The sequence below is a fragment of the Pongo abelii genome, chromosome 1 (assembly GCF_028885655.2).
Source record: "Pongo abelii isolate AG06213 chromosome 1, NHGRI_mPonAbe1-v2.0_pri, whole genome shotgun sequence".
Classification (NCBI taxonomy): domain Eukaryota; kingdom Metazoa; phylum Chordata; class Mammalia; order Primates; family Hominidae; genus Pongo; species Pongo abelii.
In genome coordinates this window covers 113,596,112-113,621,866 of record NC_071985.2, presented here as the reverse complement: position 1 = coordinate 113,621,866, position 25,755 = coordinate 113,596,112, and the positions used below count along the sequence as shown (strand labels likewise).

Below are 25,755 nucleotides of genomic sequence, written 5' to 3'. Positions count from 1 at the left end.
TCTGCTGCCCAGGCTGTAGTGCAGTGGTGTGACCTTGGCTCACTGCAGCCTCGACCTCCCAGGCTCAAGTGATTCTCCTGCCTCAGCCCCACGAAGTAGGTGGGATGCAGGCAAGTGCCACCATGCCTAGCTAATTTTTTTTTTTTTTTGTAATTTTAGTACAGACAGGGTTTTGCCATGTAGCCCAGGCTGGTCTCAAACTCCTGAGCTCAAGAGATCTGCCTGCCATGGCCTCCCAAAGTGCTGGGATTACAGGCATGAGCCACCGCGCCTGGCCCATACCAATTTTTTAGCTGCACTAAACTACGTGCAGTGTTCCCTACACTACACAATTCCATGGGCTTTCTTTCTTTCTTTTGGTTCATATAACAACATCCTACGAGCCTATTCATTTAAACATTATATATTTTTATAGTATATATTTAGTCCGTATACATTCTATATATTTGTAGACTTAGACTACAGACTAAATATATAATATATATATAGACTAAATATATATACTTATATATAGTAAATCAAGCCTAGTGAGGCATACTTTATAAACAATAAGATGCACTCATTTTAGCTGTTCAGTTCCAATGAATTCTGACAAATCTATACACCAATCAAGATACAGAAAATTTTGATTCCCCCAGAAGAAGTTCTCTCATGTCCCTTTGTACACCTTGCTCTTGGAAACCACTGATCAGTTTTGTTACTGTGGATTGGTTTGGCTTATTCTATATCATTTAAATGAAATTATATAATATAAACTCATGTTTGGTTTTAATACTCAGCATGTTTTGTACAATTCTTTTTGTAGATTATTGGTAAAGTCTTTTGGGTAAATACCTAGGAGTAGAATTGCTGGGTCATGTGGTAAGTATACGTTTAACTTTGACAAACTGTTCTCTAAGGTAGATTTATCATTTTATAGTGTTACTAGCATGTAAAAGAATCCCAGTTTCTCAACATACTTACCAAAGCATAGTATTCACAGTATTTTTAAGTTTGGTCATCCAAGTGGGTGAATTGGTATCTTACTATGATTTTTTTTCTGACGACTATGATGTTGAACTTTTCATGTGCTTATTAGCCATTTGTTATTATTATTATTGTTATTTTTGAGATGGAGTCTTGCACTGTCACCCAGGCTGGAGTCAGTGGCACGATCTCGGCTGACTGAAACCTCTGCCTCCTGGGTTCAAGTGATTCTCTTGCCTCAGCCTCCCGAGTAGCTGGGACTACAATTGCACAACACCAATCCCGGCTAAATTTTGTGTTTTTAGTAGAGACAGGGTTTCACCATATTGGCCAGGCTGGTCTTGAACTCCTGACCTCGTGATCCTTCCGCCTCGGCCTCCCAAAGTGCTGGGATTACAGGTGTGAGTCACTGCGCCTGGCCCCATTTGTTATCTTTGTTTGTGAAATGTCTACTCAAATAAAGTGGCCATTTAAAATATTAGCATGGCCGGGCACAGTGGCTCATGCCTGTAATCCCAGCAGTTTGGGAGGCTGAGGCAGGAGGATCACTTGAGGTCAGGAGTTCAAGACCAGCCTGGCCAACATGGTGAAACCCTGTCTCTACTAACAATACGAACATTAGCCAGGCATGGTTGCAGGCGCCTGTAATCCCAGCTACTCTAGAGGCTGAGGCAGGAGGATTGTTTGAACCCAGGGGGCGGAGGTTTCAGTAAGCCGAGATCCCACCACTGCACTCCAGCCTGGATGCAGAGCAAGACTCCATCTGAGAAAAAAAGAAAAAAGAAAAAAATTAGATTGTCTCCTTATTATTGCGATAAGAGTTTTTTATACAGCTGGATAAAAGCCTTGCCAGATATATGTACTGTGAATATTTGCTCCCACTTTATGGGTTACCTTTTCATTTTCTTAATGGTGTTTTTGAAGAACAGAGGCTTTATCTTTTGATGAAATCAAATGTATCAATAGTTTCTCTTATATTAAGTGATTTTGTGTACTATTAAGAAATCTTGGCCTATCCTAAAGGCCTGGAAAATTTTCCCCATATTTTCTTTCAGAAGTGTCATAGCTTTAGATTTTACGTTTAAGTCTATGGTGGTTTTCAGTTGATCTTTTTTGTGAATGGTATGGGGTGAGAGTCAAGGTTCATGTTCTCCCTCACATGGACATCTAGTTGGAGACCTAACACCCTTTGCTGAAAAGACTATTTTTTCCCCACTGAAGTGCTTTGAATCCTTCATTGAAAATATTTGACCATATATATGTGGGTCTACTTCTTGATTCCCTATTTCTTTTCAGTGACCTGTAAGTCTATGTCGGTACCACACTCTCAATTACTATAGCTTATAATAAGCTTTGAAAGGCAGTGTAAGTCCTCTAGTTGTGTTTTCTTTTTCAAAGCTGTTTTGAGTATTCTAAGTACTTTGCATGGCCTTATACATTTCAGATTCAGTGTGTCAGTTTATATAAAAATGTATGTTGAAATTTTCATTGCGATTGTGAGAAGTCTACAGATCAATATTAAAAAAAGTAGAGATCATGTCCTTTGCAGGAACATGGATGGAGCTGGAAGCCATTATCCTTAGCAAACTAACACAGGAACAGAAAACCAAATGCCGCATGTTATTACTTCTAAGTGGGGACTAAATGATAAAAACACATGGACACACTGAGGAGAACCACACACAGTGGGGCCTTTCAAAGGGTGGAGGGTGGGACGAGGAAGAGGATCAGGAAAAATAACTAATGGATACTAGACTTAATACCCGGGTGATGAAATAATCTGTACACCAAACCCCCAAGACACAAGTTTACCTATGCAACAAACCTGCACTTGTACTCCTGAACTTAAAATAAAAGTTTAAAAGATAACATATTAACAATATTGAGTTTTCCAATCCAATCTAAACACAAGGCTTTCACTTCTAGTAATGGCTACTTAGCTTGGTATCAGTCTTCTTGGGCTGCCATAACAAAGTACCATAGACTGGGCTGCTGAAATAACAGGAATTAATTTTCTCACAGTTCTGATGGCTGGAAGTCTGAGATGAAGGGTCCTGCATGGTTGTGTTCTAGTGAGCGCTCCCTTCCTCTCTTCCTGGCTTACTGATGCCTGCCTTCATGCTATCACCCCACATGGCAGGCAGAAAAAGAGAGAGACAGATCTTTCCCTCTTCTTATAAGGCCACAGGCCTATCAGATTAGGGCTCCATCCTTAGGACATCATTTAACCTTAATTACTTCCTAAAGACCCTATCTCTAGATACAGTCACATTGGGGGTTAAGGGAGCAACATATGAATTTTGAGGGATATAACTCAGTTGATAGCAAGCTCCTATTGGATAAATTCTAACACAGATAGCAAGTTTCAACTCTGAGCAAAATATAAAAATCAACAGCCTGAAGGCATTGGAGAACAATCGAAAGCAGGCAGAAACTAGGGGTGTGGTTTACTCTTTTAAAAAAAGGATAACACTGAATAAGTGTCCTGTTTTGTGACTTCCTGTCTGAGGGCAGTCCTCAGTTGCAGACATAAAAAGCATCTAAATATGATAGAAACCTGCATTCTTACTGGCTTGAAGAATGAAAGGACAAAGTTTGGGTGACCATAATGCCTGGAAAGTAAGCAGAGAAATTTCTAAATAAAGAGTCAGAGTGGTATAGCCTTATATTCTATGTATTAACTCTACCCAAATATCTGGGCAACCCCTGAATTCCACATGCATGGGGCCACCTCCAAGCTGTCCAACAATGGCTAAAACAACTGGCAAAATATTTCAATTATTGCTTACTACTGGAAAAATAATTTGGGGCTTGAGCCTGCTAAAAAAACAACAGTTTTTTTTTAAAGATATTCTTCAGAGGAATACAACATAATTTAGAATCTCTTCAATTTGTCATTTAAAATATTCAAGATACTAGCCAAAATTATTAGACATATTAAAAAATAGGTAAACATAAACCATTCTTAAGAAAAAAGGCAGTCAATGGAGACCAAACCCAAGATGTTCCACATGTTGTATTTAATTAGCAAAAATTTTGAAGCGATTATTACAACTATGCTTAAAGATACGAAAGAAAATATTCCTGAGATGAATAAACAGATAAAAAATCTCAGCAGATAAATTTTTTAAACCAATAAAAAAGGGCAAATACAGATACTAGAATGAAAACATACAATATCTGAAATAATATCATTATAAAGTCTTAAACACAGATTAGAAGGGCAGAAGAGTCACTGAATGAAAAGATAGATCAGTAGAAATTAACCCACTTAAGGAAGATAGAGATAGAAGACTGAAAAAATAAAGGAACATAGTCTCATGAAACTACACATTTAGGATCAGGAAGTTGGATGCTACCTTCTCCCTTAGGGAGAAACTAATTCCTCATAGTTATTTTTACAGCATTAAAGTGTTCACAGGTTATCGCTCTGTCTGTAAGTACAGAAATGGTAGTAGAGAATCAAAAGAGCAGCAACATGACTGATCTAATGGATTCTGTTACTTAATGGAATCTAGTAGCCAACTGAGTGAGCAGGTTAACAAAACATTTTCACCTGCTCCATGATACTCTGGATCAACAACCTAGGTCTGTATTTACCAGATAAAACAGTATGTGTTAACAACACTGCTAGGCAACATTGCTTGTGATAAAAATAATCCCCAGCTGGTAAAGTACATCTAGGCTTAGAGAACTATAAATACCTGAGAGAAAGTCATAGTTTAGGCTTTCCTGAGTATATTGACTCTTGTAACTGGTACATCTCTTTCAGTGACCCCAAGGTCTATACATGAAATGTAAAAATAGATATTGGCTCTTGTGGAAAACTGAGGCTTCTTTGGTAAGGGAGATTGTACCACCCACTGATGTAGATCTCATCTCCTTGCATTTGAGCTGGAGAAAAAATAGTTCCTACACCTATGAGTATACCTGGAGAGAAAATACCTCCTGGAGCTAGCTGCATACTGCTACAGGGACTGCTCTAGTAAGGACTCGTTTAGAGAAGCTACCTTGCCGGCAAGCTAAGGTTCTTGTTCTATGCCTTTTTAAGTAGACTAGTACCAAACATAACCTGTGGTAGTCTCATGATTCTGAATATTTACTTGAACCTACAAAGATAGCATGGTGGCCACTGGAGATGAGCAATTAAAACAGTGGTTTCCAAAATGAGATTTGTGATTCTCAGAGGCTGTGCAAGACTATCTCCTGAAGCACAGCAAATAAAAAAAAAGGACTTTTACTTATATTCATTTTTTAATCCCATATTTTAAATTTTTGCTTTATAGAAAAGTTGTATGATTGATATGGTTTGGCTGTGTCCCCACATAATCTCAACTTGAATTGTATCTTGCAGAATTCCCACGTATTGCTGGAGGGACCCAAAGGGAGGTAATTGAATCATGGGGACCGATGTTTCCCATGCTATTCTCATGATCGTGAATAAGTCTCACTAGATCTGATGGGTTTATCAGGGGTTTCCACTTTTGTTTCGTCCTCATTTTTCTCTTGCCATCTCCAAGTGACTTCTGCCTCCTGCCATGATTCTGAGGCCTTCCCAGCCATGTGGAACTGTAAGTCCAATTAAACCTCTTTTCTTCCCAGTCTCGGGTGTGTCTTTATCAGCATCATGAAAACAGACTAATACAGTAAATTGGTACCAGTAGAGTGGGGCATTGCTGAAAACATACCTGAAAATGTAGAAGTGACTTTGGAACTGGGTAACAGGCAGAGATTGGAACAGTTTGGAGGGCTCAGAAGAAGACAGAAAGATGAGGGAGAGTTTGAAACTTCCTAGAGACTTGTTGAATGGCTTTGCCCAAAATGCTGATGGTGATATGGACAATAATGTCCAGACTGAGGTGGTCTCAGATGGAGATGAGGAACTTGTTGGGACCTGGAGCAAAGGTGACTTGTTATGTTTTAGCAAAGAGAGTGGCAGCATTTTGCCCCTGCCCTAGAGATTTGTGGAACTTTGAACTTGAGAAAGATGATTTAGGGTATCTGGCAGAAGAAATTTCTAAGCAGCAAAGCATTCAAGAGGTGACTTAGATACTGTTAAAGGCATTCAGTTTTATAAGGGAAGCAGAGCATAAAAGTTTGGAAAATTTGCAGGCTGACTATGCGATAGAAAAGAGAAACCAATTTTCTGGGGAGAAATTCAAGCCTGCTGCAGAAATCTGGATAAGTAGCAAGGAGCCTAATGTTAATCCTCAAGACCATGGGAAAATGTCTCCAGGCCATGTCAGAGACCTTCACAGCAGCCCCTCCCATCACAGGCCCAGAGGCCCAGGAGGAAAAAGTGGTTTTGTGGGCCAGGCTCAGGGTACTGGTGCGGTGTGCAGCCTAGGGACTTGGCGCCCTGTGTCCCAGCCACTCCAGCTGTGGCTGAAAGGGGCCAAGATAGAGCTCGGGCAGTGGCTTTAGAGGGTGGAAGCCCCAAGCCTTGGCAGCTTCCATGTGGTGTTGAGCCTGCAGATACACAGAAGTCAAGAACTGAGGTTTGGGAACCTCCGCCTAGATTTCAGAAAATGTATGGAAATGCCTTGGATGCCCAGGCAAAAGTTTGCTGCAGGGGCGAGGCCCTTGTGGAGAACCTCTGCTAAGGTAGTGTGGAAAGGAAATGTGGGGTTGGAGCCCCCACACAGAGTACCTACTGGGGCACTGCCTAGTAGAGCTGTGAGAAGAGGGCCACCATCCTCCAGATCCCAGAATGGTAGATCCACCGACAGCTTGCACTGTGAGCCTGGAAAAGCCACAGACACTCAATGCCAGCCTGTGAAAGCAGCCAGGAGGGAGGCTGTACCCTGCAAAGCCACAGGAGTAGAGCTGCTCAAGACCATGGGAATCCACCTCTTGCATCAGCATGACCTGAGTGTGAGACCTGGAGTCAAAGGAGATCATTTGGAGCTTTAAGATTTGACTGCCCCGCTGGACTTCAGACTTGTATGAGCCCTGTAACCCCTTTATTTTAACCAACTTCTCCCATTTGGAATGGCTGTATTTACCCAGTACCTGTACCTCCATTGTATCTAGGAAGTAACTAGTTTGCTTTTGATTTTACAGGCTCATAGGCAGAAGGGACTTGCCTTGTCTCAGATGAGACTTTGGACTGTGGATTTTGGGTTAATGCTGAAATGAGTTAAGACTTTGGGGGACTGCTGGGATGGCATGATTGGTTTTGAAATGTGAGGACATGAGATTTGAAGGGGCCAGGGGCAGAATGATATGGTTTGGCTATGTCCCCACATAATCTCAACTTCAATTATATCTCCCAGAATTCCCACATGTTGTGGGAGGGACCCAGCGGGAGGGACCCAGCGGGAGGTAATTGAATCATGGGGGCTGGTCTTTCCCATGCTATTGATAGTAAATAAGTCTCACCAGATCTGATAGGTTTATCAGGGTTTCCACTTTTGCTTCTTCCTCATTTTTCTCTTGCCACTGGTGTGTAAGAAGTGCCTTTAACCTCCCGCCATGATTCTGAGGCCTCCCCATGTAAAACTCTAAGTCCAATTAAAACTCTTTTTCTTCCCAGTCTCGGGTATATCTTTATCAGCAGCATGAAAACAGACTAATACAATGATGTACAGTATATACCTATCTTAAAGGAAAGTCTCAAAAATCTTTTACTGATAGTCATAAACAATAAAAAATTTGAAATTCACTGAATCAGAAAATAGAAAGTATTTTCAAGCACAAATAGAACATTTGTAAAAATTCGCCATTTGCTAAATTCAAGCTTTAAAAATACAAAAGATCTGAAAGCATTGAGACTATATCCTTTGATTAATATGTAATGACATTAGAAATCAATTTTTTTAAAAAGTTAAGTTAAAAAAAGAGCCCTGTACTTGGAAATCTAAACACATACTTCTAAATAAATGATAGATCAAATAAGAAATAATAGTGAAAATTAGAAATTATTCAGAACTGATTTATAGTGAAAATACTATAACATATCACAACTTTGTCAATGCTGGTAAAACAGAACTTAGAAGGAAATTTATACTGCACTCTTAAATGTTTATATTGGAAAGAAGAATGGCTGAAAATTAATGAGGTCCACTCAAGAAGTTAGTAAAAGCACAACCACATAATTTCAAAGAAAATAAAATGGAGGAGGGAATGAAACTAATGAAATAAAAAACAAAGGAGGCAGGCAGATCACTTGAGGTCAGGAGTTTGAGACTAGCCTGGCCAACATGACGAAACCCCATCTCTACTACATAAGAACACAAAAATTAGCTGGCATGGTGGTGGGCGCCAGTAATCCCAGCTATTTGGGAGGCTGAGGCATGAGAATAGCTTGAATCCAGAAGGCAGAGGTTGCAATGAGCTGAGATCATGCCACTGCACTCCAGCCTGGGTGACAGAGTGAGACTCTGTCTCAAAAAAAAAAAAAAAAAAAAAAAAGGAAATAAATAAAAAACAAAGATACAATAACAGCCTCACAAAATCAAAAGTATATCCTCTAAATGATTAATAGAGTAGTCTCTAACAAAATTCATCAAGAGGAAACAAAGGAACAAAGGCATTTCAAGGAAAACAACCCACAGAAGGTATTGGTTATAAACATTTCAGCTTTCTAGCATAAATTAGAATTTTAGAAAACATATATCCATCATTATGCATTAGACAGCTTCCAATATGTCAAGACATTCCTGATGACAGCTGTGGTATTAACCAACGTGATTTTTAAAAATATTGTAAATAAAATGTGACAGAATTTGTAAGAGCTACATAACTCAGTCTTAAATGTGAAAAGCAAAACTAACCACATTCAAGAGATAATATAAAAGAACAGCTTTACCACACTAGGCCAGTATAGAATAACTTAAAAACATACTCCAGAAGCACACAACCATAAAGGAAAATACTGAATTGGCTATATTAAAAAAAAAACAAAACACTCTATACAACAACAGACAGCATTTAAAAATCAAAAGACAAGCTACAAGGCTGGGTGCGGTGGCTCACGCCTACAATCCCAGCACTTTGGGAGGCCAAAGTGGGCGGATCACAAGGTCAGGAGATTGAGAACCATCCTGGCTAACACAGTGAAACCCCATCTTTACTAAAAATACAAAAAATTAGCCGGGCGTGGTGGTGGGTGCCTGTAGTCCCAGCTACTCGGGAGGCCAAGGCAGGAGAATGGCGTGAACCTGGGAGGCAGAGCTTGCGGTGAGCCGAGATCATGCCACTGCGCTCCAGCCTGGGTGACAGAGAGAGACTCCGTCTCAAAAAAAAAAAAAAAAAAGACAAGCTACAAACTGAAAAATGATAATGTATAACAAAGGATTGGTACTCAGAATATGTAAAGAACCTCTACAAATCAATAGGAAAATACAATTAAAAAATAGTCAAAAGATATGAGCAAACAATTCACAAAAGAAAATAAAGGAGTTAAAACATAAGAAATAAATGCTTAACCTTACCAGTAGTCAGGGAAATTCAAACAATAAGATGGCACATTTCATGCATTACAGTGCCAAAAGTATATGTCTAATAACACCAAATGTTGCCGAGGGGAGTTCCTGTTGGTGGTAAAGTAAGTTAGAATACCATTTTGGAGAACAAACTGGCAACATCCACTGAGGCCAATGATGTATATATCATATATCCTCCTGAATGTACTCTTAGGCATATATTAATACAGCTAAAGAAAGTCTTTCACATGTGCACAAAAGGCAGATAAAAGTATGCCCTCTGTAGTATTGTTTGCAGTAATAAAAAGCTGGAAAAAAATCCAAATATCCTTTGCCAGGAAAATGGATAAACTGTTAAGGAGGCAGACAATGGAATACTGTACAGCAGTCAAACTAAATAAATCCCGAGCATGTAACATTGTACACAAAAAATAGATGCAAGAGAATATGGGCAGCATGATGCCATTCACATAGTTTTAAAACATGCAAAACAAATAATATAGATTGTTAATGGCTATATTATATGCAATACAAATATAAATACATTTGTAGGAATGATGAGTATCAAATCAATATAATAGTGGTTACCTCTGGGAAGGCACAGAGGAAAATGGCGTTACAACTAAGCAGAAAAGTTTCTATTATACTTGTAATGTTTAATATGTAAAAAACAAAAACTACATGAAGCAAGTATGCCAAAAGGTAAGCAATTCAAAAGGCAGCCATTCATCTTCATCCTCTTATGAATGTTTGAAATATTTCTTAAAAAGTCCTCAAAAAACCTTAGACAACAAACTCTTCTGAAAATACTTTATTATTGAAGATAAAAAGAGGCATTGTCATTAACTTTATCTCCATCTTCTAATCCCACTCTACCCTTATATAAATCCTTCTCAACATCAAGGAGCCTAGGGTGGGAGCATTCTATATAGTGGAGGAGGGTGATATAAAGTTAACATTTGCTAGACAAAATATATTATTTAAATTGCTATTATAGACTTTAAAAATGGGATTCAGAGAGCTTGAGCCACTCGCCCATAGTCTCACAACCAAAAAGAAGTGACAGTAAGATTCAAGCTGAGTATGCCTGGCTTCAAAGCCTGTATTTTTTTTTTCACTATTGTTTTGACAGCAAGAAAAGAACTCTTCTTGAAGGTATAATTAACCTATCACCTGTTCCTATGTCCAGCATAGAAGTAACACAAGTACTGCAGCTTGTTCATCATGTCACACAGGAGTATAGATCCAGGCAAGGAAGTGGTATTATTGGAAACTGTGGAGAAGGAAATACATGCAGAGTTTGATTATATAATAATTTTGCAAACTTATTATTTATGCCATGGGCCATTTAGATTCTTATCTCCCCCTAGGAACTTTGGAGGTGATGCCAATTTTACAAATATATTCTCCAAGTCCACTAATCTACGCAGACGTTTGCTCCCTTTCCATTGTGAGCTGAAAGAGTACCTATTGTTGGTAGCGAACAACTTTGAGAGTTTAACAAATATAAATACACTCAAATATGTTTCCTAAATTACCAGAATAATGGAAGCACTAGACTCTCTGTCCAGTTTAAGGCCTTGGTTTTATACCTCTAAGACAAGGGACAATTGGTGAGGTATAACTTTTATTTATGTATAGTAAGTCAAGATTTATGTAGTCAGTTACTTTGGCTATCATTCAGAAACTAATTCCTCCATTGACTCTCTTCCTTTATCGTTACTGATTTTTGTTTCCTGGGAAACAACATAACCCTAATTAGAGAATGAGCCCACATTCCAGAGATGCAAATCCCCCTCTCCTCCCTCAACTTTTCCTTGGTCTCTTTGGACCCTCGTAACACAATATCTGGTGGCCCCAACTGTCCTTTTCTCCTTGCCTTGGCAGAAATCCAGTGCCTAGAGCTATGTCCTCCACTTTTTATCTTCCATCTGCAGAGTAAAAGTGAAAGATGTAGAGGCCTGTACCCCAGGCAGCTGTACGACACAGATTGGATCTGCACTTAGGCCTGCTGGCTTGCTAGAAATAAAAGACCATTAACTACGGCGTGGGGATGGAAACCTCTGCTAAACACACACATAGGCATGACCCCCTTCCCACGACGTGTCTCTCTCTCTCTCACTCTCTCTCTCTCTCACACACACACACATACACACACACACACACACACACACACACACACACACACACCTTTGAGAGGAGAGGGTCTATAAAATTCTCCACATATGGTGAACATATTTTAGGGGAAGCACATGACTAGAGGCCAGTGGGAGAGAAAGAAAAAGAAAATAATGAGAAAAATCTTCAGTAAGTCTGAATTGTTCCAGTCAGACTGCTGAGAAAGAATGCAAAGGATTGGAGATGAAAATTACTGGTAAAAGTCAACATTGTAACATAGCTAAATCCTTTCCCTATTTCAAGCCATTATTAGAGCTTTTTCTGATGTTCAATAATAGCACATAGAAAAATAGCCTTTATAATTTAGCTGTAAGTAATTTGCTTAACACAATGAATATAGCTGAAAAAAGCACATTATAAAATAATATTTTTCTCTAACTCATAATTTCAAAAATTCTTAATTTTACTTGTAAATAATTGTGTGATGGGGAGGTGGGTATAACTACTGTTAACTGGAATTGGCTCCCAAAACATTAAATAAAATTGTTTTCTAAACTCTTATCCTTTCTGTTACATATTTAATGATCGATTAAATGCTTAAATACTTGATAAACCTACCAGTATAAAGGAAATAGCAAAAATCTTTTTAAAAATGTAGATAATCTCTAATTTATCTGTTTTGTAAGTTAAGGACTGATTTATCAAATCTTCTCAAATTTAAACCAGAAGAAATTATTTTGGCTTCAGGTTTGAAGAGTCATTGGTAGAAGTTAATCAGATCATCCAAACACAAAATAAACTGATAATAAAAGGTCTGCAAAACTTAGTGGTGTAGTAGAAGAAACACTGGCCTATTGTACTCTGGGGCTTCATTTTTTAAGGGATTTCTAGCTAAGCTGAGTTTAGATTTTTACCTGAGGGCAGGAGAGAGACGCTGATGTGTTTTTAGTAGAAAGGTGACTGTGGCTGCCTTGTGGGGAATGAACTGCCAAACTGTGTGCCTAGGGCAGGAGTGAAAGAGTAATTTAATTGTTCAGGTGAGAAATAATGAGGGCCTTGAGGTCAGCTCCAACTCCCCACTTCCCCTCTACAAGCATCTCCAGAAGCAGAGAGGTGAGGGCTGGAGAAGGGTGCGTAGGCAGGGGACAGAACAAGGTTCCCACCTAATGAGTACATCTTCCATAAGTGGTGCTTTAGGGGAAAACTGTAAAAGCCCTGGCTTTGCCACCTATGAACTGGGTGACCTTAGGCAGCTAATGAAAAAGTTCTATATGCTGAGTCTTTACTAAGTACCAGGTACTGCTCAAAGATTATTTTAAGTACATTTTCAATTTACTTAATCTCTTCATACCTTAATTTATTCATTAGTGAAAAATAACAGTAATATCTAATTCCTGTGGCTGTTTTCGTGATTAAGAGAGAAGTCATATACATGAAATAGCTTGGTAAACCTAACACATTGTGTTTTTCTTTTTTGAAATAAGGTGTCACTCTGTTGCCCAGGCTGGAGTGCAGTGGCATGGTCTCTGCTCACTTCCACCTCTGCCTCCTGGGTTCACCCGATTCTCCTGCCTCAGCCTCCCTCCCAAGTAGCTGGGACCACAGGCATGGCTAATTTTTTAATTTTTTTGTAGAGACAGGGTTTCGCCTCATTACCCAGGCTGATCTGGAGCTCCTGAGCTCAAGGGATCTACCTGCCTCAGCCTCCCAAAGTGCTGGTATTACAGGTGTGAGCCACCATGTCCAGCCAGCCTTACACATTTAAAAATAGTTTTCTGGCCAGGCACAGTGGCTCACACCTGTACTCCCAGCACTTTGGGAGGCTGTGACAAGAGGACTGCTTGAGCCCAGGAGTTTGGGGCTGCAGTGAGCTATCACTCCACCACTGTACCCCAACCTGGGTGACAGAGTGAGATCCTGTCATAAATAAATAAATAAATAAATAAATAAATAAATAAATAAAAGTTTCCTAATAAGCATTTTTTAAATAAATCTTAAAATGATATGATTATTTTCTTTTCAGCCCCCCCTCTATTGGAGACCATACAGATTGATCACCTCACACTTGTTAAAATGACTATTATTAAAAAGATAACAAGCCAGGTGTGGTGGCTCATGCCTGTAATCCCAGTGCTTTGGGAGGCTAAGGTGGACAGATCACTTGAGGTCAGGAGTTCAAGACCAGCCTGGCCAACATGGTGAAACCCTGTCTCTACTAAAACTACAAAAATTAGCCGAGCTTGGTGGCAGGCGCCTGTAATCCCAACTACTTGGGAGGCTGAGGCAGGAGAATTGTTTGAACCCGGGAGGCAGAGGTTGCAGTGAGCCAAGATCGTGCCACTGCACTGACAAAGCGAGATTCCGTCTAATAAAAAAAAATCAAAAAACAAAAAACAAAAACAAAAACAAGATAACATGTATTGGCAAAGATGTGGAGAAAAGGGAACCCATGCACACTGTTGGTGAGAAAGTAAGTTAGTACAACCATTATGGAAAACAGTATGGTGGTTCCCCAAAAAAATTAAAAACAGAACTATCATATAAGCCAGCAAGCCCTCTAATGGGTATATATACAAAGGAAAGAAAATCAGTATGTTAAAGACACATCTGTACTCTCATGTTTATTGCAGCACTATTCATAACAGCCAAAATATGGAATCAACGTAAGTGTCTATCAACAGATGAACAGATAAAGAAAATACAGTATATACACACAATGGAATACTATTCAGCCTTGGAAAAGGAAATCCTGTCAGTTATGACAACATGGATGAACCCAGAGGACATTTTGTTAAGTGAAATAAGCCAGGCACAGAAAGACAAATACAGCATAAGCTCACTTATATGTGAAATCTAAAAAATCGAGCTCATAGAAGCACAGTAGAATGGGGCAAGAGGAAATGGGAAGATGTTGGTCAAAGGACACAAAATTTCAGTTAGACGAGAGGAATAAGTTCAAGAGATCTATGGTATAATATGGTGACCATAGTTAATAATAATGTATTGTATACCTGAAAATCAGTTAAAGATAGGTAAGTATGTGAGGTAATATATATGTTATGTAGCTTGATTTAGCCACTTTACAATGTATACATATTTCAAAGCATCATGTTGTACACCATAAATATATGCAATTTTTATTTGTCAATTTAAAATAAAGAAAAAAGAAAAAATTCTTCCTAGCATTGCCTGTTAAAAAGAAGAAAATGAAAAAGAAAAAAAGACAGTTATTGATTATTGATTTTTGTATTACAAAACATAAGTCACCACCATGATGATCTTTCACCTACTAGAACTCTGTAAACAATGGGGTCATGTGGCTACGATAATAACTGTTTCCAGAAGACTAGTTTATTCACTTATACTTCTACTTGAAAATGGTTCTAAGAACCAAAAGCCAATACATGCCGTCATGGCTCTAAGATAAGGCATGAGGAGGACCTTTCCATCATCATCCATGAACAAACTGAAGCATTATGGCCATTCTAAAGAAGCTGATGTCTAATGTTCATTTCCAGGCAATCCATGGGCAGTAGGTAAGCACAGCTTCTACTCAAATTAATGAAAATGGTGATGAGCAACTATGTGGGACAGCAGTTTACAGTCACTAACCATCAGTTAACACAGATTAGTGTAAAGAGAAAGCAACTAAAACACTAAGGTTTATTTTTAAGTTCAAAATAATTAACTTCATAGCAAACAAAAGAAAACTTGATCAATACATCAAAGGTGTGAAAAAAAGTAAAAGCATAAAAAATCAAAGTTTTAATTCTTTTTAGGCACAGGACTAACTTTACAGGAAATAAATTAAAATTTGATGAACAAATCAAAAGGCATAAAAAAAAGAGACTTAAGATCCATAATCAAATGTAATATGTGAACTTTGGTAGATCTTCACTCAAACAAGCCTAATATAAAAGTCATTTTAGGGAGAGTCAGGGTAATTTGGGTATTAGATTATAATATGGAATTATCGTTGTTAGGTATCATTACAGTATTACGGTTATGTACGAAAATTTCCTGAATTTATAGTGGCATGCTAAAATATTTAGGAATTGGAATGCCATGATGTGTGGTATCTGCTTTGAAATACTTCAACAGAGAAAATAACATCAACCAGGCACAGTGGCTCATTCCTATAATCCCAACACTTTGGAAGGCCGAGTTGGGAGAATCACTTGAGCCCAGGAGTTTGATACCAGCCTGGACAACGTTGTGAGACCCCGTCTCTCCAAAAAAAAAAAAAAAAAAAAAAAAAAAGCCAGGTGTGGTAGAATACACCTGTAGTTCCAGCTATTACTCAGGAGGCTAAGGTAGGAGGATCCTGAGCCCAGGAGTTCGAAGCTGCAGTGAGCTATGATGACACTACTGCACTCTAGCCTGGGCAACAGAGCAAGACCCTATCTCTATTTCAAAAAAGAAAAGAAAGTAACATCACTGAGACAAATAACGAAATGTTAACAAGTGATTGGTTACAGTATACTATTCTCTCTATTGTTATAAATTTTTAAAAATATTTTTAAATAAAATTACATTTTTTAAAAAGAGGGAAAGAAAGCCTGATAAAATATCCCATCCATCCATCCATCCATACAGTTGTAGTAAGGTTGGTTACCTGAGTCAAAGAACAAAATGGCTAAGACTAAGTTTATCTTAGGTTACAAAGACACCTGAGGAAATTTTTCATATTGCCTTTGTGAGACAAATTGCATAATGTAGGCAAGATGAGTACCTCCCTTAAATTTTGCTGGCAAACTATCAAAATTCTCCACGAAATGGAGCTGAAGTGAGGGATGGCAGGAGGTGAATTATAAAACAGCTTTACAACTGCATTAAGGCTATGAGGAGAAGACGGGCACACACCAGTCAAGTCTGTCCCTTCCACTCTCTGACCTAGACCCAATGAGCTCATTAGGTTCCATTTTAAGAGAAGGTCAATTTTGTCCCTCCTTAATGGGGAAGTCTTTACAAAGTCTCCCATATTGTGGGTTACTTCTTCAATTGCTATTTTGAACAACAAAGTACCATATGGAAGAATATATCTCAATTACTGAAAATTTTAGATGCTTATGAAGGTCACTGCTAAAAATCCTTTACAAATTGGAAAAAAATTATAATATGGTAATCGTTCCTGAGAGATTCAGCTCAAAGTGCAAGTATAGGATGTAGTTGTAAATAAGCCTTTAATATTAAAGATCACTTTAAAAAGCAATCTGGCAAGTGGTTACTTTGTGGAGATTAGACATTCATCTACAAGAAGTATGGAAATAGGTACTTGTGGCTGGGAATACAATTTTTAGAAATAGTATCAGCTAAGGATCAAAAGCCAGCTTGTATTAAAAACAGCTTAGATGAAGTGAAGATGATGTGCTTTGCAAAATGCATTAGGTGACTCAAAAAGTGGCTCTAATGATGAACAGCTCTCCAACATTGGCAATAGATGTGAAGCTCCAGGCACATTCTTTTCAGAAAGAAGGTGAGAGTGCTTTTGAGATAGGATGACCAAGAAGGCGAGAGACCTGGGGACAGCTAGTTTGTAGAAGGCAAGACCTATACGGTAAGGACCTACAGGGTAAGATACAAATGGTACATAATAAATGTCTTTCCAAGTATTTGAAGAGCAGTCGTGTGGAAGCAGAGTTGATTTATTGTGTTTTTTACAGAGCAGAAATTAAATGAATGAATGGAAATTATATGGAGGTAGATATTTGGTCAGTAAAAGCAAGTATTTTATAGTAACTGGATCTGTCCAACACTGAATTTGAAAAGTCATGTGTAAGCAAAGCCTTCCTGACCAACTATAAGGAATGAAGTTGAGGTAAATTACCTTTATGGTCCTTTTAATGATCAGATTCTATTATTTTATCAAGTTATCTACAAACTGGCAACAAAGTTGATAACTGCATTTATTTTTTAAACATACAGTTGGCCCTCTGAATTTGTGTGTTCTGCATCCATGGACTCAACCAAACAGCAGATTGAAAATATTAGGAAAAAACAACTAATAAAAAATAACACCGCCACTACATATACACTATGGAATACTACACAGTCATAACAAGGAATGAAATCATGTCTTTTGCAGCAACATGGAGGCCAACATGAAATACAGGCCATTACCCTAAGTGAAATTATTCAGAAACAGAAAATCAAATACTGCATGTTCTCACTTATAAGTGGGAACTAAACAATAGGTACACATGGACATACAGAGAGAAATAACAGACACTAGAGACTCCAAAAGCCAGGAAGAGGATGTTGGTTGAAAAATCACCTACTGAGTACAGTGTTCACTATTTGGGTGACAGGTACACTAAAAGCTCAGACTTCACCACTACACAACATATCCATGTGACAAAACTGCACATACTTTCCTAATCTCTAAAAATTTAAAAAATTAGTGTATATATATGAAATCAGTATGTATTTAGGCATCAGAAAATAACAATACCACAATAGAAAAATAATACAAATTAAAAAACAATACAGTATAACAACTATTTGCATAGCATTTATATTGTATTCGGTTATTATAAGTAATGTAGAGATGGTTTAAAGTATATGAGAGAATATGTGTAGGTTATATGCAAATATGATTCCTTTTTATATAAGGAACTTGAGCATCTGCAGATTTTGGTAGCTTTGGTGGTCCTGGAACCAACACACTTTGGATGCCAAGGGATCATTATACTCTTTTCATTTATCACATATTTCTTAACTGTCTGCTCTGTAAGAATCATTACATTAAGTTTTATGTATAACAAAACATATATAAAAATAATGATAGAAATGTACAATCAAGGAAGTTTACATATATGCATGCATGTTAACATGTACCATAGCATGCATAACATACCATTCCCTGGCTGGGCTTTGTCCTAAGGTTAAAGCAGATACACAATGAAGGCATGATCTAGTTAGAATTTTCATCTTTTTCTAGGGTGTATCTTGACTGCCTTGTCTCTAGGCCAGACTATCGGCCTGTGCAAGAATAAACTGATTCATCCATAGTGAAGATATGAGTCAAATATTTTGGCTTTGCTATGAAGCCTTTCTTGGCTTAGACACAAGACACTGGGACGTTGTCTTCCAATTTCCCAACTTGTGCTATCAAATCTTCTCAAAAACTATTATACAAAGAATGAACAATGGGAATTATCCAACAGACCTTCTAAATACAACATCTAATAAAGCAACATTGGAATTACATAAAACTATTGGTCACTAACTTCTATCCTTGATCACAAGGAGATTAGTCAACAACACAAAGTAATCAGTTCGAAAGCAACCCAGCATAGCAAAACAATTCCAGGGCTAGAAGTACTAATGAAACACAACTCTTGGTATATGAAGCATCATAAACTTACTGAATACAGTGGAGGAAAAGCCGAAAAATACTCTTGCAAATAATGATACTTAATGATATAAATACAAGTAAAACATTAAGCTGAAAAAAATCACATTTGAAAAAGTCACCTTCAAACACTTTTTAAAAATCACAAGCAGGGGCTGTATGAACCATTCAACATTTTTTCCTCAAATAATCTACAAATAAGAGTTTTCTCAGTTCTAATCTGAGAAGCTGACCTGAGATTGTTGGAAAAGGATGCTTTTTTCTGGGTTTATGCCGCAGGCAAGAAGAACAGCAGTCATGTCCAGGATGCTCTGCCGAAGGACAGCTGGGTCTTGGGGGACAGTAATGGAGTGGAGGTCAACAATGCTGTATAATACAGAGTCATATTCATCCTGTAACCTCACCCAGCTCTCAATGGCTCCCAGGTAATTGCCCAGGTGGAGGATTCCTGTAGGTTGAATGCCGGAAAATACTCGCTTCTTGCTGTCTTTCTGGAACAAAGGAAAACAAAACAAGCATATTTGCTTTTGAGAAAGAATCCCATGAATCCTATGCCCATGTTATCATAGCTATGGGAGCTAGTTATATTTTTGTAAACTACAATCTGACAGTCATCATCATCCGTTTATTTTGTGCCTACTCTGTAAATCACTATGCTAGGTGCTACTAGGGACAAAAAAAATGATATTAAAAATGTTTTTGCACTCAAACATGTACAAATGCAAAGACATATAAGAAAAGATCTGCGGCCGGGCGTGGTGGCTCATGCCTGTAATCCCAGCACTTAGGGAGGCTGAAGAGGGTGGATCACCTCAGGTCAGGAGTTTGGGACCAGCCTGGCCAACATGGTGAAACCCCGTCCCTACTAAAAATACAAAAATCACCCGGGCATGGTGGTGCACCTTTAATCCCAGCTACTCGGGAGGCTGAGGTAGGAAAATTGCTTGAACCTGGGAGGTGGAGGCTGCAGTGAGCCAAGATTGCACCACTGCACTCTAGCCTAGGCAACAGAGCGAGACCTCGTCTCAAAAACAAAAAAAAAAAGAAAAGGAAAAGATCTGCATCCCCAAAAGCATGTGATCTAATTGGAGATAGAGGGTATTGTTTATGAAAAGATAAGTAAAGGTATAACATGGTAACATGATCATGACCAGTTTGGAATGATACAGAATAGGGTTCAGAGAGGAATTCCCAAGAGGAAAAGATAACTGAGGTTTGGTGGTCAACGAGGAAGCCTTCAGACAAAGAATTAAATTTCACTGGAGATTAAAGGGGCCTCAAGGGTTTTTCATGTCATTTAATTTATTTTGCAGTTAAGGAAATGAAGGCCTTAGCATTAGTGCTAAAGGCTACTGCTATTGCCTTAAGATTTTTTTATATTGTTGGTATTATAACTTGGTGTATGAGATCTTGGGCTAGAAATTAGAAAACATACACTCTATTTCTAATATTACTTCTTAATAAGGTTATTTAAATTTTCTCTGCCTTGGTTTCCTTTTACTTTTAATAAAATCATATTTGGGTTTTCAATTCTTCAAAAGGAAATTTTAATTCTACATGATTATTTAAATTATAAAAAGCATTTTTACCCTGGTCATATTTTCCCTTTGGCTTGTACTTTCTAATACTGAAGTTATAATAGGAAAATGAAAAGAAAAAAATGCAATACAAAGTAAAAAAAAATTGCTATTTTTCCCCTGAATTATTTTATAATACATTCCATAGTGAAAAACCAAAAATGAGTATGTATCAATAAATATGCTGTAACTAAAAGGCCCTGAGAAAACAAAATGCATCATTATCATTTTTAACCACCACCACAACAAAACAATAACAGCAATAATTTACTGAACAACTATGTTGCAAGCATTTATGCCCAGTGCTTTACACATATTAATGCATTTAATCCTTATAATACCTAATATGGTAGGCATATTATTACCTCCAGTTTATAGATGAGAGACATGAGGCTCACAGATTTAACTAGATTGCCCATGGTCACACAGCTAGTAAGTGGTGGAGCTGAGGTTTCAAGCCAGATATCACTGACTTCAAAGTCCATGTATGTTCTCTCTACTAGCTACTATGCTTTGCTTAGCTACCATCTATTAAGACTTTATTATATTCGTTGTATTAATTTTGCAACTTTTCAGTCAGTTTAAAAATTTGCAAAATAAAAAATTACAGGGACAAAAAAGACCGTTATTATACAGGTATCTTAGTGTATTATGAGCCAAGTTTCTCTAGTGTATATATCTAGGAGCAGAATTGCTGAGTCATAAGGTATGTATACGTATCTTCAATTGTAGTACTTCAATATATTGAACTATTCCTAAGTATGTAACATTATACACTTTCTACCAAGTTCCTGTTGTTCCATATCCTCATCAACACTTGGTATTAGCAGTCTTTTTATTTTTAGCTAATCTGATGGAAACGAGGTAGAATCTCATTATGGTTTAATTCTCTTTGATTATTAAAGAAGTTGGGAACTCTTTTTATGATTACTACCTATTTTTACCTCCTCTTCTATGAAGAGCCTATTTAAATTATTTTGCCTGTTTTTCTCAGATTGGATTGTCTTGTATTTATTTCAGAATCTGTACATATTCTAGATGCTAATATTTTGTCAATTACATGTAGGGCAAATAGTCTTATTGTATGGCTGTCTTCTCTTTATATTATCTTTTGATAAAGGTTAAGTACTTAATTTTATGAATCAAATATATAACTTCTGTATCATAGAAGAAATTGTATCATAGAAGAAATATTGTATCATAGAAGAAATCTTTCAATACCCTGCAGTTGTGAAGGTGCACGTGTGTCTGTGTGTGTGCATATATGGATATATACATATAGCTAGACACACACACACATACGCATATATAAAATGTGTGTGTGTGTGCACTTTGAAGTTTTATCTTTACTCTTCACATTTAGGTCTCTATCCATCTGGAGTTTTTTGCATATGGTGTGAGGTAAGCATCTAATTTCTTCTTTTTTTCCTATATGAATATCTGATTATTCTAGCACCATTTATTGAAAAGACTGTCTCTTCCCACTGCTTTGAAATGCCATTGTCATCATAAATCAAGGATCCCTCCATGAAGAATCTGGTAAGGGTCTGGTCTTTCAATTCTGACTCATTAGTCTATCTGTCTGTCACTGTGTCAGTATCACATTGCTTTTTAAAAATATGTCTTGGAACCTGCTAAAGTGAGGCTTTCCACCTTCTTTTTCTTCAAGAGTACTTTATCCATCCTTGGGCCTTTATATGTATCAATACATTTTAGAATCATCTTTTCAAGTCCCAAGAGAAAAAAAAAACCTGTTCATTTTTTCCTTCTTCTTTTTAGATCAGATTAGAAGCTGCAATTGTTGGTTGGGGTTGCTGACTGGGATCACACTGCATCTATAGATTAGAAGCTGCAATTGTTGGTTGGGGTTGCTGACTGGGATCACACTGCATCTATAGATTGTTTCGGGGAGAAGTGACATCTTTATAATATTGAGTCCTTCAATCCAGGAAGCCACAAGCCATGTTAAGTCTTTTTTATACCTAATGCTAGCTCCTGAGAGCTAATCTACTTTTGATATGTGAGTGCCAAGGCTACTTAAATTTGGCACTTCCTTTTCCCCAAGTATTCTAAATCCTACAAATATAGTCTATTTTCCTCTCAACTCCTAAGATGGTAGCCCTAAAATAGAATGCTACATCATAGTTCCATGGTCCAGAATTGTGCTTGATCCAGGAACTGAGGAGGAAACCCAAATTACCTGTGGCTCTGAGGATATGAAAAATATCTTTCAGGTAATTGAGAACAAATATAATCTTACACTCAAAATCACAAACACACACATAAAAGGCTTTCAAGTGATGAAATCCCCAAATCATAATCTAGAAACAATATTTTTAAAATAATTTCTACTTGAGAATTGAGAGAGAGAGAGAAGTTAGCATAGAATGAGTACCTATTAGTGAGGCTTCCACCAGGACCTAGGGACCTTAACCAGCTCTGGATTCCTGATATGGGAATAAGCAAAGGCATTTTCAGTGCAGTAAGAAATGATTAATGGGCTTTAGGGACTGATTGATGAAGAGAGAAAGCAAAGCAGAAAAACAAACTCTGAAGTTAATAAATGGAAAGGAAAAAAATACCATCCTGAAATACTTGACCTAGGAAGATAAGGGACTGTTTATGGTAATGTAAAGGATGATAAAGACTAGGAATTTTAAGTTGAAAATAATAGGAATATTTTCACATATATTCCTCCATCTTCAAACTCAGAAATTATTCCCCAGGAGAAATGGAGAAAGCAAATTCTTGAGAAAACTAGAAGAGAAAAGCACCAGAGAAGAGACTGTGGGAAAAAAGTAATGTGACCAGTGGGAATGGGCTAGAAATGATCTAATACATCTTTTCCATTCTCTAGTTCCTGAGATTCTATACATTAGCACAGAGGGAATGATATTATCAAGCAATGAGACCAACGAGAAGTGTTTTGTTCAATTTTCAAGGCGCTGTTAAAAAAATACAGCCTCTAAATGGGAACTGGATACCTGGTCTTAAAAATATACAGAGAGCGTGCTGCTCTTCTGCGGTGAGTTTATGTTCCCGTCTGTTCCCTCTGCAGGAGTCAGCAGGCGGCCTGACGGCATGGCAGGGGAGACATGCCAGGTACCATGAAATCATGGGGTTGGAATGTGGAGTTTGGGTGGTGGGAGGATGGGGGTTCTGTGTTCAAAAGCACTAGAGTTAGAAAAGAATGAAAACGAAAGGAGCTTGGGCTTCCCATGGGTTTGGACAGGAGGCAAACCACAAAGAAAACAGCTTCTAGCCTAGCCCACAGGCATTCATTCAAGGGGAAGCCCGGAGCATCAACCTACAATTCTATCACAGTATGCAGAGGATTAAAAAAGAAGCATGTTAGAAAGTATGTCTTCATTTCATTTCAGGCATATTTCCTTGGTAAATGCCACTTCCAGCCTATACATTTATTGGCTCATTTTTATAACAGAACCAGCAGTACCAAATCCCTGGGGAGCTTCAGCTCTGGGATTTGACATATACCAGAAGAGAGGGTGGGTATTCAAATCAAAGGTAGAGCATACTTATCATTTTGACAGACATAGCTGAAACTATTCCTGTTGTAAGGTACTGAGCACATCCAAAATGTGTAATTTCCTTAATTTTCTTACTGTACTCAAAAGCAATTGAAAATTCCCAAGTTATTAATCATGGCAAAAGAATTTTTGTGATTAGGAGAGCTTCTGTCTTTAATTTCAACTGAATAAGATCCATCAAAAGAAGGCTGCCTACTAGCTTTGAAACTTCAGCTTCAGTACAGTGGTGAGAAACAGACTTCAACTAAAGATTTCAAGACTCTTCTTACAAAGTCCTGCTTGTATCCAGCTGTAACAGCAATTGTTCATTCATCACACTTGTTTTAACTACAGTCAAAGGTAAACCACAAACTTGGCTCAATGGCCACACTACGTCTTATTGGTTACATAAATGCCATTTTATCACAGATTGTAATAAAAAAGTATTCAATAACATTACCAGGTAATTGGGATGAAAATCTTTCTATAAGTCTATTTATTCTTCTAATTGTATATAAATTTTAAAATATTGTTTAAAGCTGTCACTCCTTAGCTCTGTTAGTGTTTCTCAATTCTATCATTTACATTGCCCTAACTATTTCAATCCTACGTTCCTGAAATTATCTTCAAGATTTTCTTGAAAATGCCTCTATTGGCAATTAAGGATTGAAGAGCTGAAACAAAGAAGACCCGGCGTGACACTGGTGCTCCTCTGAAGGTTTGGCCATGCCTCAGCATTGTTCTGCTATAGTCAGCTCTTTCCTCCGGAAAGCACTGGAGAGTCCAGGTCTGTTAAGAAATGCTCACTCAGCACCAAGAAAAATGGGTTCATTTCTGCTTAGAAATAAAACCAGATGCTCAGACCTAGGAATCAATAAGAGTAAATATTAATTCAGTATAAGAAAAAGAAGGTTCTACATCACCTCCAAATAAGAAAAAATATGTAGGCCAACAATTAAAACTGAAGGAAAAATATTTTTAAAAAGAAAGAAAAAGGAGTGACTAACCAATTAGACTGTGAGCTCCTTAAGGGCATAAATGATAAGCACTTATTATGTATTGTTAGTTCAGTAAAAGAGTTTAAAAGGAATCAACTTAATTCTTAAAAATATTCCCCACAGGCTTATTTAAGCCATTTTCAAATTTCAAGAGTTACACATCTGTTTTCCTTACATGCGCTGTACCTACCATCCTTCTATCATGTGATGGAATGCTTTTGCAGATGTATTTTCCTTCTTGTGATGAAATTTAGCTATCAGAAACATGCCCTGGCCCCTTCATGTACTTCATCTCATGTAGTGAAGGTAGGAATTATAGGCATCATTTTCTAGGGAAGGACACTGCTAAGTTAAATAACCTGCATAAAGTCACAGGCAGGTGAGTCACATCTGGATCTGAGCTCTTGCCACTGGACTCCAAATTCTATATTCCTTCCATCACACTGAACTGAATGCAATTTAGAACTTCTTGGCTTCAAGTATCCCACTCCCACCCAACCCCTCTCCCCAACACACTTCTCAGAAGGGGAAAGTGTACCATGGAGATGTTAATCAAAAGGCCAAGGGCACACAACTAGTGGCACAGCTGGAGCCAGAATTCAGAACTCCAGTGCTCTGCCCACCACACCACACCACATAATGTTCTTCCCCAGGTGCCATGTTTTGAAGGTGTGACCCCCTCAAAATTCAAATTGAAAATCCCCACTGTGGTAGTATTAAAAGGCAGGGCCTTTTAGGAAGTGATTAAGTCATGAGGGTTCTGTCTCATGGATGGATTAATGCCCTTAT

At 37.8% G+C, this 25,755-nt stretch overlaps 1 protein-coding gene across 3 annotated transcripts in view; it reads right to left on the bottom strand.

The window, feature by feature from the left end:
* WARS2 (tryptophanyl tRNA synthetase 2, mitochondrial) overlaps positions 1-25,755 on the bottom strand; it is a 114,270-nt gene that overhangs the window by 27,498 nt on the left and 61,017 nt on the right. For 2 of the 3 annotated variants that reach the window (XM_002810356.6, XM_054528798.2), the window contains exon 2: positions 19,098-19,355. In XM_002810356.6, coding sequence (XP_002810402.1) covers positions 19,098-19,355 — 258 coding nt within the window. The remainder of the gene's footprint in view (positions 1-19,097; positions 19,356-25,755) is intronic. The other variant, XM_002810357.5, reaches the window with a different exon arrangement.